The sequence below is a fragment of the Mustela putorius genome, unplaced genomic scaffold (assembly GCF_011764305.1).
Source record: "Mustela putorius furo isolate JIRA1106 unplaced genomic scaffold, ASM1176430v1.1 tig00003863_pilon_pilon_pilon, whole genome shotgun sequence".
Classification (NCBI taxonomy): domain Eukaryota; kingdom Metazoa; phylum Chordata; class Mammalia; order Carnivora; family Mustelidae; genus Mustela; species Mustela putorius.
The window spans coordinates 5807267-5829615 of record NW_025422015.1 but is presented as its reverse complement, the minus strand read 5'-3'; the positions used below and the strand labels follow the sequence as shown (position 1 = coordinate 5829615).

Genomic DNA, 22349 nt, shown 5'->3' with positions numbered 1-22349 from the left:
GATGAGGTCATAACGGTGGGGTCCCTATGACAGGACTGGTGTCCTTAATAAAAAGAGGAAGAGAGACCAGAGCTCTCTTTCTGCCATGGTAAGGACATAGCAAGAAGGTGACCTCCTGCAAGCTAAGATGAGGGTTCTCACAGGAAATCAATCTACCAGCACCTGATCTTGGACTTCTTTGCTTTAAAGACTGTAAGAAATGACTATCTATTCTTTATAAGCCACCTAGTCTATGGTCTTTTGTTATAAGAGCCGAAACTAAGATATTGTATATTTTCTTGGGTGAGATATCTCTTAAGGTCTTTTGCCCAATTTTTTTTTTTAAAGATTTTATTTATTTATTTGACAGAGAGAAATCACAAGTATACTGAGAGGCAGGCAGAGAGAGAGAGAAGGAAGCAGGCTCCCTGCTGAGTAGAGAGCCCGATGCGGGACTCGATCCCAGGACCCTGAGATCATGACCTGAGCCGAAGGCAGCGGCTTAACCCACTGAGCCACCCAGGTGCCCCTTTTGCCCAATTTTTAACTGGGTTTTTCATTTTCTTATTGCTGAGTATTAATAGTTCCTTGCATATTTTGGATAATAGTCCTTTAACAGTCCTTTAAAAAAATGTTTTTTCCTACTCAGTGGCTTGTTTTCTCACTCTTTCGATAAATAATAATTTTATGATAAAGTCTTTTATTTACTTTAATAAAGTACAAAGATTAGCCATTTAATTTTTATTTCTAAAACAACATTTTAAACTTTATATATGCTCAGTATTTTCTTACATTGAAAAAAAAAAGGTTAAAATCGGTCTATAGAAAATAGAGTCAGCAACTAACTGCAACATCTGATTGCTTTTTTAAAAAGATTTTTTTAAGTCAGAGAGAAGGAGAGCACGAGCATGTGCAAGTGTGGGGAGGGAGAGAGGGAGAGGGAGACAAGCAGAGGCCCCACTGAGCACAGGCTAGACACACGGCTCATTATAGGACCCTGAGATCATGATCTGAGCCAAATTCAAGAGTCTGACACTTAACTCACTGAGCTATCAAGGCACCCCAACATCTGCTTCTCAAAAACTACAAAACTGTTTAATAAATCCTGGTTTTGTCAAATTCCAATAATGAAATGTTCTCCACCAAAGCATATTTGTTTATTAATAAAACTTTGTTTACAGAAAATTTTTATTCACCCCAAATATCTAGGAGAAGTTAGGCACAAAACTAAAACAATCTAAAAACACAGGTCCCCTAAATGAAGAGAGGCAAAGCATATGTAATTTATACTATACCTGTTGAGCCACAACTTTCCACTCAGGGCCTATCCATACATAATATCCCACTTAAAACCCAACTTTTATGATTCTGAAGAGATGAAAGAGGAGACCACTTAGAAGGGAGAACTATATTTTAAAATCTATATTAAACTATAGTAATTTTTTTCAGTTTTTATTTTTTAAAAATCTCCACACATTTCTTTCTTTTGAGTCTTTCTTAAGACTAATTTAAGGATTTATGGGTGCCTGGGTGGCTCAGTGGGTTAAGCCACTGCCTTCGGCTCAGGTCATGATCTCAGGGTCCTGGGATGGAGTCCTGCATCAGGCTCTCTGCTCGGCAGGGAGCCTGCTTCTCCCTCTCTCTCTGCCTGCCTCTCTGCCTACTTGTGATCTGCCTATCAAATAAATAAATAAAATTTTTTTAAAAAGACTAATTTAAGAATTAAAAAAAAAAAGTGGCCAGCTGTGCCTATTACCCTATTGTATGCCTTTGAACAAACCCCTCTCAAATCACTCTCTTTCAAATTAGTTTCTAGGGCAAAGTAGGAAAGAAAGATCATTAATTGTGCAAGGACATATATTATTTATTTGAACAAAAATAATGAATTAATATGATGGAATGTAAAATATAATAAATTATACTACAGTATATTAAAACTGAACATTTTATTGGAACCGAGAATAAGGGGAGATAGCTATAACATTTTCATTACAATCTTTTGATATAATTTTCAAAATGTACAAAATATTGGTATGTCTTTTGATTTCAGGAAAATCTGAAAGGAATTTTTAAAAAATCATTATCATGAACATATTAAGCCTTACTACATTCAAGGCATAACATATGGTCCAAAATAAGATACAAAAGCAATCATACCTACACTTCAACCTTGTTTACACATTCCTATTATACACATACTGTATTTCATCTGGTTCCCACCAAAATCCTATATTGTTATTTACACTGTACACACTGTACACAGAAACCTGCCCACGCTCATACAAATAGCATTAGCTTGCACTAGGCTAAAACCAAGGATTTCTAACCCCAAACCCAAGTTTCTTCTACTGAACTGCTTTTTCCAAAGAATCATCAGTCTCCTCTGCCCTGTAGAAGACTACTTTATCAAAGGTATCACATGAATACAAAGAAAACGACTACAATTGCTAAATGCCAAACTGAATGGTAAAGAGGACCAACCGTAAGTACAAGGTGAACCAATAATTTTTTACTGAGAAGAGGAGGCTCTGAACTGAGCCATTAAAGAAAAAAAAAAAAAAAAAAAAAGGAAAAAGAAGAAAGATGTGTACAAGTGAAAGAGGGGACATTAGAGAAGCAAGAAGATAGAGGGCACAGGTATATCTCAGGACAATGAACATACACACTTCAGATTTATGGACAGTTTTTCAGTTTAAGGAAGGTAAACTGGAGCCATAAGGATACTCTGTGTTTTACTAATTACTGTTTATTAAAATACACTAAGTGCCAGACACAATAAGCACTTAATATACATCATCTCATTAAAAAGTACAATAGTCCTGCAAAGTTTGTTTTTGTTTTCCTTATTTTGACCTAGAAGACTCCTATTTAGGGAAGTTTAGTAATTTTCTCAAAATTACCCTGTTAGTAATTATGAGCAAGAATTTGAACCCAGCTTTGCTTTGCTCCAAAATCTATGTTCTTTTCACAGTAGTAGGAAAGAAGGTAGGTACTGATTGTGAGTGAGAGAAGTAACAGAGGTACAACAAATAAGGCAGCAGGGTATCCTAGAGGACCGATAATATAATTTAAAGTTTTTAAAACATTAATTTTTTTATTAACAGGTAATACATCACTGTAGAAAAATTCCTCTCAAAAATGCTCGTCAGATAAACAGAGTGAAAGGAAGAAATAAACAGCCATATTTAAATTATTCATAGCCTCTTAAAAGCAATTGAACTTTTTTTAGATTCAGTCACTATTTTAATCTTTTTTGAAGATTATTTTTTAAAAAATCAAAAGCTTAATTCTAAACTTATAGCTACAGAACAAATGTAATCTGTTTTATCCAAATCAAACTCTATGGGTCATATGAAAGCTGCTGTATGTTTCTATAAATTAGGGAATCTGAGTGGGAACAATAAACAAGGATTTTACTCTTAAAAAAATAAATTTTTTAAATTACTGGATAGAGAAAGCACAAATAGGGGTAGGCGCAAAAGGAGAGGGACAAGTGGATTCCCCAACTGACCGAGAACCTAAAAACTACAAAGGGCTCATCCCAGGACCCTGAGATCATAACCTGAGCCAAAGTCAACAGCTCAATCAACTGAGCCATCCAAGCACCCCAAGGATTTTACTTCTAATTCAATCAGTTTCAATCTCATACGTGAGATGATAAATTTATGAATTAGGTAATAATATAAATTATCTTTAAAGAAAGGACAGCAATAGCAAAACTAGCTCTTATTTCCCAACTGTCTTCTTTATGCCAGAACTGCTCTTAACCTTTTACAGAGAGGAAATCGAAATTCCAAGGTTAAGTAACTGCACCAAACCAAAAAGGTTGGTATGTGACTATGGTATGTGACTGGGGCTGCTGTAACTAACTGCCACAAACTGGGTGTCTTTCAACAAAGTGTAACTTATTCTCTCATAATTCTGGAAGCTAGAAGTCTGAATTTTAGGTGTCAGCAGGGCTCTACTCCCTCTGGGACTCTGGGGAGACTCCTTCCTTGCCTCCTTGTAGCTTCTGGTAGTGGCTACCAATTCTTGGTGTTCTCTGGCTTGCAGCTGCATCACTCCACCTCTGCCTCTATTACTGCCTGCTTCTCCCTATGTGTCTGTCTTCACATCACCTTCCCTCTGCATCTGTTGTCTATCTCTTCTTATAAGGACACCAGTCATATTGGCTAGGAGCCCACCCTTTCTCTCTGCTCCTCCCTTGCTTGCTCTCTCAAATAAAATAAAATCTTTTAAATAAAGAATAAAATTGGTGTCAATTGTGAGTATTCTGATGTTTTAAACAGTACAAAGTCTTCATATTTTTCAACTTAAAGACAGATTGAAAACGATTTTGTTGGGGTGGCTCAGTCTGTTAAGTGTTTGCCTTCAGCTCTGGTCATGATCCCAGGGCCCTGAGATCCAGCACCTCAACGGGCTCCCTGCTCAGCTGGTAGCCTGCTTCTCCCTCCCTCTGCCTGCATCTCTGCCTACGTGTGTTCTCTCCTCTCTGTGTCAAATAAGTAAAGTCTTTTAAAATTTTGTTGTGATTAGTAGGTATTGCTGAGGTCAAAGGCAGGCAGCTCCAAGATGGGCCACTTAGGCATTAACGTTATTTTGAGCTAAAAGTAATCAAAACCCAGCAGACTGAGGAAAAGCTCTTCACTTTCCCCTCAATTGCCTGCTTTTACCAGGAAGAAAGCTATTCAGAGAGATTCCTCTTTACCAAAGAAACTTCTCTACATAACAACGCAACCTTTGCTTTCTAAATACCTCCTTTTGGGGCACCTGGGTGGCTCAGTGGGTTAAAGCCTCTGCCTTCAGCTTAGGTCATGATCCCAGGGTCCTGGCTCTCTGCTCAGCGGGGAGCCTGCTTCCTCCTCTCTCTCTGCCTGCCTCTCTGCCTGCTTGTGATCTCTGTCTGTCAAATTAAAAAAAAAAAAAAAATTATAAATACCTTCTTTTACCTTCCCGCTAATGGTATTTTTCTCTTGTATCCTCAGACCCCTACTCCTCTCCTTAGCTCATATATAAGCGCAACGTTGCCTGACTGCCTGGGATTTCCAGGTCTGTGTGGGTTTTCTGTACATGGATTACCAAATTTGATTTTCTCCTGTTAATCTGTCTCATGTCAATTTGATTCTTAGTCCACCTAGAAGGATCTTAAAGGGTACCAGATATTCTTCCTCCCTGACAATATCATCCCAGGACTATCTTAATTTTTAGTATTTGAAATGTAATTTTATAATATAAATTTTCATATAAAGTTTTATATATGACATTTAACCCATTTCTACACACAAAAAAACAAACTCTAACATAAAATTCCTTAAAAGTCTTACTAAGGTTATCAAGTTATAAAAACTGCCTAGGATAGAATTGATGAAAAGGGCTTTGCTAATTATGATCCAAACTATATAACAGGGTAGGTCAAAGGAACAGATAAATCAATGAGTAAAGCAGAGCTTTCTATTTGGAGGAATACATGGTCATTTCTATACAAAATGTTGTTTTTGTATAGTCCAACAGATGTTCAAATATTAGTGGCTTTTACCTTTGTCTCCAGTGCTCCTTCCTGGCAATGCTGTCTTATACCACGTGGCATCCATTATACCGCCCTTTCTAAATTGTGACTGGTCTTATCTCCACCACCTAGTCCAATTTTTAATTCCTAGATGTATTCACTTGGTTGAGTTTCTTACCTCCTAATTGAACTCTTACCATCTCTATTTCAAATCTATGGTGATCTTTTCAAAATTAAGCTATATGTATGTGATTTTTTAATCCTTTTTGGTTGTGCTTCACTAAAAACTTGACTTTAAAAAAAATCAGTAATGATAGGTCATTGAATCCCTGATCTCACACCCAGTCAGTGGTTGTCTTTTGATACCTTAAACGGTACTAAAAGAGGACTTATTTCAACTACCTCCATTTTGACTTCAGTCTGTATTTTCTAACTGATTCTTTCCAGCTTATTGATTAACTCAAGCAAAAGATCCTACAGGCAAAGTATCCCCATGACTGGGGACCAAAATTACCCCCTCAGCATTAAAGACTACCCTGAGCCAGCAAAATGAGCATGGCTGACCCCCAAGACAATGACTCACCTGACCTTTACTGCCCACCTGTGTGTACCCAGTGAACTTTGTCCCACATTTTCCTTATATAAACCTAGAAGTATTTTCAACACTTTGGAGACAGCCTTTGGGAAACTAGTCCACTACCTTCCCGTGTTGGCCACACTGAAATAAATTCTCTTCTTGTTTCACCACTACTCCTCTTTCTGTCTTTGGATTTTGTCAGTGGCAACTGGCCTAATCTGATATATTTGGGACCCCCGGGAGCCAGGTGCTCTTGCACCTCTGTGTCCTGGCTACAGTATCACAGCATCCAAGTTCAAAATCTCAACATCAACTTTGGCATTGGCCTCCGAGTTCTGCTAATTCTTCCTTAGCAATATAGTTAGTATCCCTGAATTTGACTCTCATTGCTTGCACTACAGATCAAACTTTGAGACCTCATTCTAATATTTTTAAAAGGAGGAGGAAAAGTACATTATATATTTTTTAAAAATAAGTTAAAAAAACTTTTTTAAACGGTACTAAAAACTAAACATAATCATATATAATCTGAGACCTGAGAACTTAGAACAATAGCCAGCTTAGTATATTGATGAACAATGCTATTAGATGCTATAATCTTATAATCATTCTTAAATAAGTTTCATTTAATTTTAGAAATTAAACTACAAATCTATGTATCTGATGGTTGGCCGATCTATGGCTTCCAATTTTTCAGAACTAATATGTATACAACAGCACTTCTTTTTTTCTTTTTAAAGATTTTATTTATTTATTTATTTATTTATTTGACGGGCAGAGGTCACAAGTAGGCAGGGAGGCAGGCAGAGAGAGAGAGAGGTGGAAGCAGGCTCCCCGCTGAGCAGAGTCAGATGTGGCGGCGGGGGGGGGGGGGGGGGGGGGGGGGGGGGGGGGGGGGGGGGGGGCGGGCTCAATTCCAGGACCCTAAGACCATGACCTAAGCCGAAGGCAGAGACTTTAACCCACTGAAACACCCAGGCGCTCCTACTTCTTTTTAAAATAAACCTCAAAAAGGGGCACCTGGGTGGCTCATTTGTTAAGTGTCTGCCTTCGGCTCAGGTCATGATCCCAGAATCCTAGGATCAAGCCCCATGTTGGGCTCCCTGCTCAGCAGGAAGCCTGCTTCTTCCTCTCCCACTCCCACTACACCTGCTTGTGCTCCCTCTCTCGCTGTGTCTCTGTCAAATAAATAAAATCTTTTTTTAAAATAAAATAAATAATAAACCTCAAAAAAAGCCTGTGTTTGTGTATAGGAGAAGGGGATGTATTTCATGCCTTTTTTAAAATCATGTACTCCCCCCTCCTTTGCTGCAACATTTGCCAATTAACCTGTTTGCTGAATTTTCAACATTCTCTAGATGACTGTTCAACTGGCAAATTTGTTTTACCTATAGACATGGGTGGCTATCATATTAATACAAGTTTCATCTTGTACTCTGTAACACTTTCCTTGGCTAATTTCAGTAACTCCTTGAGACAATACCATTCAGATGATCAATAAACTCAGTAAACTGTTTTAAAATTTCTTGATTGTACTCATTCAATTTAGTTAATTTGTTCATTAAAACATCTTATCCCCTATTAAATGCCAAATATTGTGCTATAGGATAGGAATACATAATGGAAAAACACATTGTTCGTACTACAAAAGAATTTACAGGCTAGTGAAAGTAAAATCATGTTAATAATTACCAGATATAATTTGATAATGTTATAAAAAGCCATAAGCTAGTACTTATGGGACCAGAGAAGCACTTATATCAGGTGGGGAAAGGGAGGAATCAGGGAACATTTTCCATAGTGTTGACAGGAATGAAATTTGAAACAAATGGAAGAATAAGAAAAGGACGGACAATTTAGGTAGATCTGGCAGCATGCCACATTCCAGAAACTATAATAGTTTTCTTTTTTTTATTTTTATTTTTTTTAAGATTTTATTTATTTATTCGACAGAGATTACAAGTAGGCAGAGAGGCAGGCAGAGAGAGAGGAGGAAGCAGGCTCCCTGCTGAGCCGAGAGCCCGATGCGGGACTCGATTCCAGGACCCTGAGATCATGACCTGAGCCGAAGGCAGCGGCTTAACCCACTGAGCCACCCAGGCGCCCCACTATAGTAGTTTTCTATGGCTAGAGCAAACAGTAAGGGAGTGGTAGGAGGTAAGGCTAAAGAAGCAGAAAAGTAGCCTACCTTGAAGAAAAATACATTCCACGTTAAGGGATTTGAACATAAGCCTGAATAGTAGAAGCCACAGGAAAAATTTTAAGTGAGAAATTTTAAGCAAGAAAATCACAGAACTTAGTGCCTAGAGATAGGATAATGATAATCAAGTTTAGTTTGAATTCCAGGATTTCTGATGTGAAAAGCCATGTGGATGTGGGGCGCCTGGGTGGCTCAGTGGGTTAAAGCCTCTGCCTTGGGCTCAGGTCATGATCTCAGGGTTCTGGGTTCTTTGCTCAGCAGGGAGCCTGCTGCTTCCCTTCCTCTCTCTCTGCTTGCCTCTCTGCCTACTTGTAATCTCTGTCAAATAAATAAATAAAATCTTAAAAAAAAAAAAAGAAAAACAGCACATGTGGATGGTGACGGTACTCACTGTAGGACAGGTTCATCACTGCTTCTTCTATTATGAAATACATCATGTAATTCCAAGGCCAGCTCTCAGTCCTCCCTTTATATGAACTCTAATAAGCAGGAACACTGGGCATAATTGTTCACAGGCTTTTTCCTAAAACTGGTTTCCAGGACACCGAGTTTACCTTGTTTTTCTCCCACCTCACTGGCTGCTCCTTTCTAATCTCCTTTGCTGTTCCTCCTCCTCTCCCCAGCCTCCACAAACACTGGAGTGACTGGGCTGTCTAGATGCTCTCACTTTTCTCTGACCTGTAACCACTCTCTTGACTTCATTCCACTTTATGTCTTTATAAATCATCTATGCTGATTAACCCTCAAAATTTACAACCCAAGTCTCTACCTTCCCCCAGACTCATATATTCAATTGCCTACTCATTATTTCCAATTTGAATGTTTAAAAGTCATCTCATTCTAACAAGTCACCCTCCAAAAGCCCCTAAAACTATACTAAAACACTTCTCCAGCCTTCCCCCATCTCAATAAACTATAACTCCATCCTTCCAATGTAGGTCAAAATATCTTATCTTTTATTCTACAATTTCTTTCACCCCCCAGCATATTTACTACCTGAGAAAATTCCATTAGCTCTATGTTCATAATATATTTTTTATTAAAAAAATTCATTAATCCAACATTTGCCTATGTTTTAACAACTCAAAATACAGTAACTAAACAAAAGAATAAATTTTATACATGATATCCATGTCATAACATATTCTAAATCTAAATGCTTTTTACTGCAACCATTCTACTGTAGCCCCCTAATCTCCTGCTTGAATTATGGCAGCAGACCTTTATCTGGTTTCCCTGCGTAGGACCAAGGAAGGGCAAGCTGCTCCAAGATGGGCCAGTGGTAATAAGGGTCATTTAAGTTAAAAAGCCATCAAAATTCAGCAGATTCAGAAAAAGGTTTTACCTCCCCCTACAACTGCCTAAAAATAATTTAGAGGACCTGCTCCAGGAACAGAGCTATCACCTAAGATAACTATATTATACAATGAACTACATAGGGTCAACAGGGAAGAACCTAGCGAGCCAGGCCTGTTTGATCAGTCTTCTATGTCCCATGGTTTCTGAGTGGCCCAGCAAACGTTTGTTTACCAAGCAATTACAGATCTTCCTGTGAACTACATTCCTTCCCTTTGAAGTAACAGACCCCTACCCTTCTCCTTAGTTCATTATGACATATAAACCTAATTTTGCCTGGTTTTGGAATTTCCATGTCTGTGTGGACTCCCCATATGTACACTATTAAATTTGATTTTCTCCTATTAATCCATCTCATGTCAATTTAATTCTTAGCCCAGCTAGCTAGACACTTTGAAGAAGACAGGGCATTCTTGCTTCCCCATACTTGCTTCTACTTTTATCCTCCAGGTAATATTCTCCTTATCGTGGCCAGAGTGACTTTTTTTTTTTTTTTAAAGATTTTATTTATTTATTTGACAGAAATCACAAGTAGACGCTGAGGCAGGCAGAGAGAGAGAGAGAGGGAAGCAGGCTCCCTGCCGAGCAGAGAGCCTGATGTAGGACTCGATCCCAGGACCCTGAGATCATGACCTGAGCTGAAGGCAGTGGCTTAACCCACTGAGCCACCCAGGCGCCCCAGAGTGACTCTTTTAACTCCAAGTAAAATCATGTCACCTATGTGTGTGAACATTTTCGGTGGCTTCCAAAATCCTTACAGTGGCCCATGTGCTGTGCAGCCTGATACTTTACCACTCTAACCTCATTTCTTCTATTCTTCTCCACTTCTCACTCTATTCCAGCCACACCAGCCTCTGTTGTTCCTCAAACATCCTAATAAATACACTCTTCAGGACTTTTGCTCTTATTCTTTCTTCTGCCTGGTACATTCTTCCCTCAGTTACCAATATGGCTCATTCCCTGACTTCTTTTAGATCTTTATTCAAGTACCACTTTACTGAAGCCTTCCTATTTTATTTAAAACTGTCAACCGTTCATATTCCCTTCCCTTCATTTTTCTTCATGGCACTTTTCACTATCCAACATACTTCAGATATAGTGAATTAAAGAGCAAGTCAATGAAAGGTAAGAATACATTATCAATAAGTATGGCCCTTCTTTTCACACAGACTGGAAAAAGAGAATACGGACCAGCACCTACAAGAATCAAAACAAGAGGTAAGAGTGCTAGGATGTGAATTCTAGCTATGTGACTAAGAAACGACTTAATCTCAGATTTAATGCCTCTCCCAAAACAAACAAACAAAAAAGGTATAATAACAACATTACCATTGTGTCATTATATCAAATGAATCAAATGACATATGTATGTAAAATTCTTAGCACAGTAAAATCTCAAAGGCAAATTATTAATATTTTTATTACTAAACAGAATTAAGATAGAACTTCTCATTTTTTTAAGAGGTAAAATTGGAACACTTATATGCTGAACAGAGAAAGAAAAGAGACTGAAGAAAATAAGAGGAAGGTGATGATATTCAAAATTCCTATTAACTTATTTTTTTTTAAAAACTTATCAGCAAAGTAATAAAATTGGATTTGCTTTTCACATACTGCCTTTTACTGTGAAATCAAGTTCAACTCAATACTATAATCAATATAAAAATGCAACCTATTTTTCCATGTCTAAACTCTTAGCCTTATATCTAGATGACTTAGCTCCCATCCTGTCAATATATTACCACCACACAAATCTTTCTATATAGAGCTTTATTTTGCGGAGACTCCTAACATCCTCCAACCTCAATTTCTGTGCTACCTTTCTTCCATAGCTTAAAACTCAATTACTAATTTAGAGAACAAACTGATGATCACCAGAGGTGGGGGTAGGCAGGGGGATGGGGGCAATAGGGGATGGGGATTAAAGAGTACACTTATCACTATGAGCACTGAGTCATGTATAGAATGCTGAATCACTGTACTGTACACCTGAAACTAATATAACACTGTATGTTAACTACACTGAAATTAAAATAAAAACCTTCATAAAAAAAACAAACAAACCTCAATTACCAGCTGAGAATCTTGTTATCAAAATAAAGGCCACATTTCTAGCCTCTAGCTGCCCTTACAGCTAGTGTGTCCTTGTTACTAAGTAAGTGGAGGTAGCACTGAGGCAGCTTCCTCAAACCATCTTTAAAAGGCCTACCCCTTTGTTCTTTATCTCTTCTTTCAAACTGCGGCCTGGAAAAGGATGTGACAACAGAGCTCTATCCTTCATTCTGGACTGTTAGCGTCAGTTTCAATCCCTACCAATGACAGAGCAGTAAACTAGACCTAGTAAAACAGTACCTCCACCCTAGCCAGAGACTGTGTTTCTAAGGGATTTTTACATGAGAAGGAAAATATTAATTCCTCATGGTTGAACCCAATCCTAACAGATACACACTGTATCAATCATGTCACTTCCCTAGTTTACATACTCATTATCAAATACTCAAAGTCTATCCACAATCTGGCACTGGCTTATTTGCCCTTACTCCTATATTCTCTATACACCTTTTGATTTTCTGTCACTATACCTTTCCTCATATTAATCTCCTTTCTCGGAATGCCTCCAACTTCCCATTTAGAAGTGTTATTTATCCTTCCAGTTCCAGTTCAAAGCCCACTTCCACCACAAAGCCTCCCGTGGTTATTAAAGACAGATGTAATCTTATCTTCCTTTGAACTATTAAGGCATGTTCTGCTTGTGCCACTCACCTAGCAAGGCTTTGTTTTCCTTTTAGATGTATAATCTCATATCCCCCTAAAGATTCTAGGGTCCTTAAGAAAGACTACTCTCTGCTTAAGGAAAAAAAAAATTTAAAGAGGCTCCGTTCCCATTTTTCTAATGTTCACTATGTCCACAGCAGCACTTTGCATACAGAGTGTGCAAAATATCAATTAAAACTCTTGAAAATTTTAACTCAGTCTATGAGTTTTTACCACCAAAACCCACTAAATCCTTTATCAGCTAAAATTCAAGGGAAGGGCGCCTGGGTGGCTCAGTGGGTTAAGCCGCTGCCTTCGGCTCAGGTCATGATCTCAGGGTCCTGGGATCGAGTCCCGCATCGGGCTCTCTGCTCAGCAGGGAGCCTGCTTCCTCCTCTCTCTCTGCCTGCCTCTCTGCCTACTTGTGATCTCTCTCTATCGAATGGCTAAATAAAATCTTTAAAAAAAAAAAATAAATAAATAAAAAATAAAATTCAAGGGTAGCCTGACCTAATGTCCAGACTGTAATAAAATCTACTGGATATAAACACAAGATTTGTGAACATGGGAGTGCAGATAACCCTTTCAGATACTAACTTCATTTCCTTTGGATATATACCCAGTAGTGGGACTGTGGGAGCATATGGTAGTTCCTTTGTAAATTTTCTGATGCTCTTCCATAAGGGTTGTACCGATTTATATTCCACTGGGGTTCCCTTTTGTCTACACCTTCACCAGCACTTGTTATCTCTATCTTTTTGTTAAGAGTGGACCTTAAGTATTCTCACTGAAGTGTTTACACCAAATAAATCTTTTTAAAAAAGTTAACTGTGGTAGGTGATGGATGTGTTAAACAGCTTGATTATGGTGATCATTTCACAATGCATACATACATATATCAAACCATCATACACTGAAGACCTTAAAATATACAATTTTTATTTGTTAATTATATATCTCAGTAAAGGTAGGGGGGAAAAGTTCATACTGAAGACAACAGTCCATAACTTATCCTAGAAAGAAAGAAGTTACCAGAGGGAAGAGGAACTAGAGTTCACTCAATTTTAAAAAGTAGTGCTTATTAAATGTCAAAAGCATACAAAGCATAATACAGAATACAATGGTAAACTGTACACATGCCCATTAGCTTAAATACAAAACACAAAGAACCAGAGCTAAAACAGAACAGATGTTGATGACTAGATTAAAGGTTATCATAATATTTCTCAACTTTGTTTTGCTACCACTATAATTGTTCCTCTAAATAAAACTGTCCTTTCTCCTTAGTAACTCTAAAAATATATCCTATTCCTCAGAACCAAACTGAATTTAATAAGCTGGGAAAGGAGGAATTTGAAGGACATACAGTTTTCACACTGTATAAGGAGGACTGGAAAATTTCCATTTTTGAATGTAAATCTGCCTTAAAGGAAATCAATATAAGACCTAAACAGGTCACCCAACAAAATGCTGAGTAATAAGGTAAATCACAGTAAGTATTAATTAGATTAAGCTCTAAAAATGGCATTTTAGGGGCGCCTGGGTGGCTCAGTGGGTTAAAGCCTCTGCCTTTGGCTCAGGTCACGATCCCAGGGTCCTGGGATCAAGCCCCACATCGGGCTCTTTGCTCAGCTGGGAGCCTACTTCCTCCTCTCTCTTACTCTCTCTCTGCCTGCCTCTCTGCCTACTTGTGATCTCTGTCTGTCAAATAAATTAAAAAAAAAAATCTTAAAAAAAAAATTATTCCCTTTCTCTCTCTCTCTTAAACAAACAAACAAATAAATAAATAAAATGGCTTTTTAAGTACCCCTTTGAACTAATACTTCCACACTAAAGAATTTATCTGGAATCCTTTCTCCAAAGTAAAAATCTCAAAAGCAATTTTTTAAAGGTTTCTTGAACTTTATCTGACTGTGTAAAGAAATGAAGAATGGTATCACCTGAACCAAGATTAATATGTTTAGCTAAGGCCTTTTTTATCTATGAAATGTGTACAAAGAAGGCTGAACACAAGCAATTATCAGAGATCATTACACCTACCTTGAAAGATTATTGAGAATTATAAAGTTTAAGTTAAAAATTGCTATTTTTGTAACAAATGCTAAATTTGCCAGTATGTTTCTTTAAAACTCTAACTCAAGGGCAGGAAATTCTTTTCTGTAAAGGGCCAGAAAGTAAACACTCTAGGCTTTGCAAACCAAGAAGCAAAGTCGAGGATATTGTAAGGGCCTATTTAGCCAGAGCGATTCTATCCGGTTAAACGGTGATTTTGCTGTTTATGCAAACTTAAACTGACCCTGCCCCTGCATCCCCCCGCACCCCGGAACCTACTTAAAAGCAAGTCCAGAAAACCAGTAAAATATGGTCGACCAGTTCCAGATAACAGAGCCCAAATACAAGTGTGGGTCAGGTCAGGTAGAGATAACAGAGCCTGGATGCAGGGATGAGTCGGCCAGGTGGTGGCATCCAAACAGTGGAGCGTGCATACAGTCTCCCTAGCTACCAAGGAGTGTGGGCCTCGCCTTTTGGGTGCCTTTTGGGCGCCAATTGTGACCAAGGTGATAGGCTATGGGGTGAATTGTAATTCAATTGGCCACCGGTGTGTGACCTAGCATGACCATGCAGCTTTCTGTGTGTGTTGCAATCTCATTGGCCACCTGCGTGTGGCCAGGCTCAACCACATGGCCTTTGCTCTATAAAAGTTAGTCTGTAAGGCAGGGAAGGGTCACCTCTTTGTAAGAGACAGCCCCAGTGGGTCGGTTTGATTCTCAATGCTTGGTGCGAAATAAAGCTTTGCTTGACCTTCGCTTTGTATCAGTCTTGTTCCTTTAATTACGGACCCAACGATATTATGTAGGTTCTTTATATAAAAAGAGAAAACAACTTTGCACAAATTTGTATTGATGAAATTCAAAATATATTAGCATTAGCATACAATCTTCTGGTAACACACGTCTACTAATAAGAATGAAATTATTTTGCGGGTATAACATTTCACGTAACTGGGGTCCAAAATCAGTGTTTTCTATCATCAAATCAACTGCAAATGTTCATCTATAGAAGCAGTCTCAGTTCCTGAGCTTTGCAAAATGGTCTGGACCAGCCATATTTACTTTGTCATGCCTTGCTCTAAGTACCAAAGTTGCTTGAGAAACAAATTAAAACACAAACAAATTAGAACTCTTAGTTTCTAAGAGTCAGCTTCTAAGCCACTGCAATTCATGTGAATAGGAAAATTTTAAATTTCTTAACATACAATGCCTTATCTTTAACCATTATTTCTACCCAAAAATTTATTCTTCCTTGACTCTTAGCTGTAGGCTAAGTATAAACAAAGAATAATGCTAAATGCAGAAAAGAAATCTAATCCTCTTAAAAACCTTATTACGTAAGATTCTAAGTTATATAGGAATATAACTAGGAAATGAGGAAAACAGAAAGTAAACAGGATTAAATAATTGAGGGCAGTAAATGACATAGTAAGATAAAAGCAGAGGAGAGTTGGGATTTCTTTATCAAACATGTTGTGGGTGGAAAGGGAAGTCCTATTCCATTAAAATTTAATGAAAAAGTTTGCTGAACACTTTTGGCAATATTAATTTAAGGTAAATATTTAGTTTTTAAATTTACTCTGGATATTACTTTGAAAAATGTAGTCATCCGATTCTAAGAATTCACACTGATAAATGCTTTTGTAAAAGTTAAGAATATCTCATTAGCTTTTTGAAGTAAGCTGTATTCGGGTAATAGCTCAGTCTCACCAACAGAGGCCCTAGACTAGAAAATCATTATTTTTGTCATAAAAGGATGTGCCTGACTCCTACAACTGCCAAATTAAAGGAAATTCCTTGCTGCTAATAATAAATGAAGATACTAAACTTTAATGTCAAGTGACATATTAAATATTTAAAATATTTTCGTATGAACGATAAAATTAACAATTTTAGTTTTCTAATAAGTTCACTGAATTAGATGGTAGAAAAACTAAAAACCAACTAAACAAGATATACAGACTTAACAGGATGGGGCTGGAGAGATAATACTGCCAAATATAAGAATTATAATTAAAAATATCTTTTTTATAACTTTTTCAGCAGAGTCCAATGTGCTTTACAAGATTAATTTTTTAAAATAATACTCTTAGGGTACAGACCTACTGATTTTTTTGTGCCTAAAATATCTGGACTTCTGATCTTAGCACTCACTCTAAGCTATATTACAAAAGTATTCTTATTTGACAAGTCTCCTCTTGCCTAATAATTAGATGTAATACAGCAATCAAAGTTCCTAAAATTTTCAAAATTGAGAAAATAAGCCAAGTGTGAGAAACTTACAGTGTAGAACTTGGAAAGAACTTGTTATTACCCACTTACTTTTAATAAACCTCAACATATATATACATTTTTAGATTTTTTACTTATTCATTTGAGAGCGAGAGCATGCCAGCAAGAGAGCTCAAGCAGGGAGCAGGGTCAAAGGGAGAGGGAGAATCAGACTCCCCACTGAGCTTTAGAAAGCCCAACAGGGGGCTCAATCCCAGGACCCTGGTATCATGACCTGGTCCACCACAGCACCCCAACCCTCAAAAAATTTTAACCTAAACTAGTAGCTAACAGAGGGTGGAGAGCTTGCAAAAAGAAGCATGTGCATTTTGGGAAAGTTCTCCAGGTTTCTCCAGTATTCCACACCTAATCCAGAACCAATTTTCTGCATAGTCAACAGCCAAATTTTTAAAAATTGCAATTCTGTTTATACAACTGTATTGTCAGTGTTGGTACAAAATTCCTAATTTTAATTTCCTCTGGTTCTAAAGGTGATCCAATCTGAATACACAACATTTTTTAAAAACCTCATTAAAGCTGGAAGTCATAAATTTTTAGAGCTGAACAGCATATCAGAGATCATCTAGACTGAATTTTTTTGATTCTTCAAGAAAAAGAAACTAAGTCTCAAAAACATACCAAGAATCACAAACTAGAGTAACAGACCTGAGACCTCAACAATACTGCCTTGACTCTTAGTTCCCTTTTAACCATTAGACCAAGGTGCAGGAGACTCCTCAGGCACTTTGATATCAGAATTACATACATGAGAAGTAGTCAAAACATTTCCATTTCAACAACCACTTAGTGTAAAGAACCTTACTTAATTCAGAACCCAAAAGTTTTAAAGGTTTTTTTGTGGGTTTTTTTTGTAGATTTTATTTATTTATTTGACAGACAGAGATCACAAGTAGTCACAGAGGCAGGCAGAGAGAGAGGAAGGGAAGCAGGCTCCGCGCTGAGCAGGGAGAGCCCGATGTGGGGCTCGATCCCAGGACCCTGGGATCATGACCTGAGCCAAAGGCAGAGGCCTTAACCCACTGAGCCACTCAGGCGCCCCCAGAACCCAAACGTTTTAAAGTAAATATTTATCTTCATAGTATAGTAAATATTAACAAATTGAGTTCTGATAATTTACTAAATTCCCATAGCATAAAATTCCGAATTACTGCTATTTCCATCTTAATATCTTACGTTTAAGTAAAATGATCCAATTTCTAATGTTAAATTATTTTCTTCTACTTAACTATGCACAACGCAGTTATGATTCCAGCATAGTGTAAAAGATTAAGGCTGGGAATCAAGACATCTAGGTTTCTGCCTCCATTTTATAATACTCTGTTAGCTTAGTAACAAATACCAACCTCTCTGACTCCATTTCTCATCTCCTGACCTGTAAAATAGGTGAATAATGCCTATCTTATAAAATTTGGGAATTAAAAACACTGATTCCCAAATTTTATAAGATAGGCATTATTCACCTATTTTACAGGTGAGAAAACTTGGGCTTAGAGAGATAAAGTTTCCCAATAAACTGAGCTTGTTAGTGGCTGAGCTGGAATTTAACACCAGCTCTGCCTAACACCAACCTAGAGCCCATAGGTCCTTGTGTTACACTGTCTTGCTCATATCCTGACATGTGTGATCCTAGAGTGGTTGAGTGAACAAGCACCCTATTTGCAGGACTATTAGGGAGAGAAAAATGATAAAACAAGTAAGTATACATGCTGGGTAAACATACTGTGGCACTTTCTTCACGTATTAAACCAAAAATGAATTTTTAGCAAAAGATTTAAATACTATGCTATTGATAATATTCTTACCACTATAAACTTAAAAGTGATCATTGTACAATTAAAGGATATATTGATTTTGCTTTTACAAGTTAACACCGCAGATTATGCGTAAAGTAGGTATCTTCACGCCTATTCCGTAATTGAAATAAAATTACTCTGAAAATCCCATTAAATCACATACACAGATTTAAAGTATTTAATAAAATTAGAAAAATGGCATAACCTGATAGAACAGAAGAAATCAAGAGAACTTGATACTAGTTCCTGCCCTTCCAAACAGATAAAAATACCATCTGGTATACCAAAAATGGGGATGTACAGATTTTAGTACCGGACATCTCTACGAAGTATTTACATTCTAGTACCAACCTACCTCCACCACTACAAATAGATGAAGATACTATTATTGCTGTTCTGAAGTCAAGATGCTTCTCCAAGTCTGTCATGTCTTATATCAGTAAAGTGTTCAGTAGATAGTGTACAACTAATTCTGTGTATAGTCTTTGGCTCTCTTTTTAAAATTTAAATTCTATTATTATTAAACGCAGCCTCAAAGTAAAAACTAGAACTGGAGATTCTGGTTATCTTTTATCTCTATCATGCCTTACAACTAAAAGCATTTACTAGCCCAAAATGAAGGGTACTGTACGTACTTCTGTTATGTGTCCTATTATGTGATCTGGGAAACTTCTTGACATAAAACCATCAATACCTCTATGACCCTGGCTCCCTTCCCTTAACAATGGCCAACGCGTTAATCTCTGTAATCCCCAACACGGGTAACGACACTCTGACCAAGTCAATTTTTCCGGAGTTACATCTACACAGAACTTCTTTCTCCCCCACTGTGTTTTAACCTCTGCTGGAGGCAAAAAGCCCCACAGAACCACACGAACCGCGCATTAAAGGGACGTTCTTCATCTGACCCACCCCCTGCATTAAACATTCATCCCGTCTGAAGCCCTGGAAATCGCAGGAGGAAACTCGGGAGAAAAACTGCAAAATTCCGGAAACAGACAGAAAGAAACAGGAGAAACAGAGGAAGAGGAAGAAGACGCAGGGGAGGGCAGAGCCAGCCTGTCAACCTCAAGGGAGCTGAGGCTGGAGTAGAGCAGACCGGGAGGACCCCGTTCCCGGGCAGCGCCAACTCCCACGGCCGCTCCCACCCCTCACCTCGATCTCGCGGATGTTGTTGGAGGTGACGAAGATGCCGATGCCAATGGGGATGAAGATGAGGCCGATGATGAAGAAGGTAGGGAGCACCGTGCCAGCCGTGAGGATGGGCTGCCAAGCCGGCAACCGTTGCTGTTTGAAGGCCGTGTTATCCGGTCTCCGGTTCTTAGCGGGGCCCCCGGGAGGACACTGGGGTCCACCATCCACTTCATCCTTCGCGTTATAGTTCATCGCCATCGACCCCCACGGCGCGGCTCCGCGACGCGCAGGTGGACCACCCAGGGGACCCGCCTGCTGACCCTGACAGAAGACGCGCAGGCGCCGCCGCCGCCGCCGCCACCTCCGCTGTAAAGGCGGAAGAGGCGGGACACCCTTCCGCAGACGGCCGCCGACCGGAAGCGGGTGTCGGCTGGGGACGCCAGAGGGAGGGAGAGAGGAAGGAGGGAGAAGACTGAGGACTAGGGGAGGGGAAAAAGGGAGGAGGATGGAGGGGGGAGGGAAAAGGCGGACGCACCCTGACCATCTGCCCTGTGACGACAAAGTGAGGGGCTCAACCCCCGGAGCGTGGAGCAGCGTTGCGCCTGCGCGTCCCTGGGAGCGAGGGGGTTTGGACGCTTACGCAATAGGTGTGTCTTTGCTTCACTCTCCCAAGCTTCTGTCGCCGGTCACCTACCTCCTGCTGTGGTTATCATGGCGACGGCGCTGCTAGGTCACCGGTCTGACTCTCCCGGCCCCCATCACCTTCAACATCCCTGGAGCTGCTGACAGAGAAGGCTTTCTGCTGACTTGGGCGCCAGACAGGTTTTTGTCTTGCCTCGAAACCCTCTCTGAAGGGAATCGGCGCATTTACAAGACCCTGCCAAGAGAGCTTGAGCCTGGTGGGATGGCAGTGTTTGCTTGGTTTTCTCTGAAATTTTCTCTAAACAAAAAAAGCGATTTTCTCTAAAATATTTAAACCTCGACTGAAGGCACAAATGTTAACGTTAAGCAAGATGCGTGGTAGGTGACCCTGTGAACTAAGTCAAGAATAAATCATGCCAGTTGGTTAACCCCATTATCCTGCCACTTGTTCTCACTTTTCCCCTCCACTAACAGACTTAACGTTACATTTTTAGCTTATTTTCTGTACTCATGTTTCTCTTTTGCACATTGATTTTAGAAGTCTGTTGTAAAAAGCTATAGGTCTTTACTACTGATAATCAAAAAACCTCAACGAATTATGGCATCACTATAAAATGAGATGCTATGTAGACAGTTTAAAACTACCAAGTATTTGATGATCCAAGGAGATACTCCTGATATATAAAAAGTAGCTAAATGATGCCAAAGTACTATAGGTATACAGAGTGTAAAGCCCCCAAAAAGTAGTGGCAATCTATTTTTTGCACTACATATTTTTTTTTTAAGAATAAACATTGTTTTGTTTTTTTTTTAAAGATTTTTTTTATTTATTTATTTTTTAATTTTTTTATTTATTTGACAGAACACAAGTAGGCAGAGAGGCAGGCAGAGAGAGAGGAGGAAGCAGGCTCCCTGCTGAGCAGAGAGCCCGATGCGGGACTCGATCCCAGGACCCTGAGATCATGACCTGAGCCGAAGGCAGCGGCTTAACCCACTGAGCCACCCAGGCGCCCTGCACTACATATTTTTTGCTCTTTTACCTATTTTCCAAATTTTCTGCAATAAGCATATATTTGTAATTTTTCTTTAAGTTATATACATTTCACATTATATTGGCATCTTTGAAATCCAGGCCAGAGAGTAAATCACATGATAAGAAAACATACCCAAACTTCATTTTCTTTCAGACTTTGTATTTATGCCTTTTGGGTTTTGGGTTTTTTTTTTTTTTTTCGGTTTATTTTATTTTATTTCTTTTCAGTGTTCCAAAATTCATTTTTTATGCCCACACCCAGTGCTCCATGCAATAGGTGTGCTCTGTAATACAGGCTCACTCAACCCCCACCCTCCTCCCCTCCAAAACCCTCAGTTTATTTCTCAGAGTCCACAGTCTGTCATGGTTTGTCTCCTCTTCTGATTTCTCCCATCTTACTTCTCTCCCATCTCCCAGCGTCCTCCGTGTTATTACTTACGCTCCACAAGTAAGTGAAACCATATGATAATTGACTGTCTCTGCTTGACTTACTTCACTTAGCATAATCTCTTCCAGTCCCATCCATGTGGATATATTTATGCCCTTTGTAAGGTAAACGAAGGAAAGGAAAATGAAGACTGTTTAGGCTTCAGATTTAAAATTAAATATATTTTCAAAATGACTGCAAGTCTCAGGATGTGAGCCAATCAACTATTATCTGGCAGAGAACTGGCTTGCTTGCTTTTGCTCTTCTATGACACCATTATCTTCCCAATTCTTAGCACTGTTAACAAAAGTATTTTTTGTTTTGATCTATGCAAGTTTACTTTCAACCTAGGGCTCAAATGGAAAACATTCATCCATCACAGTTAATGGAGAAGGCATGGAATACTTCCGCTAAGTTCTGTTGGTTCCCAAAAATATAACAATACTGGACATAATGCAAAAATACAAAGCATACGGCAAGTTTTTTTCTCCCTATCTCTAGCTGTATTATCACATCTGCTAAATGTCATAGTTCCTTAAGAGAATTACTACCTCAGTATTGTGTATAAATGGTCAGTTATTTTGCCCTCAGATTTTTTTTTGTTC

The 22349-nt window shown here is 38.7% G+C and overlaps 1 protein-coding gene across 1 annotated transcript in view; it reads right to left on the bottom strand.

Annotated features, from left to right (window-relative positions):
* The window catches only part of TMEM30A (transmembrane protein 30A), a 37844-nt gene extending 17780 nt beyond the window's left edge, over positions 1-20064 (bottom strand). The window contains exon 1 of the mRNA XM_004752785.3: positions 19664-20064. Within this exon, the coding sequence (XP_004752842.2) occupies positions 19664-19900 (237 nt within the window). The 5' untranslated portion in view covers positions 19901-20064. The remainder of the gene's footprint in view (positions 1-19663) is intronic.
* Between the last annotated feature and the right edge of the window lie 2285 nt (positions 20065-22349).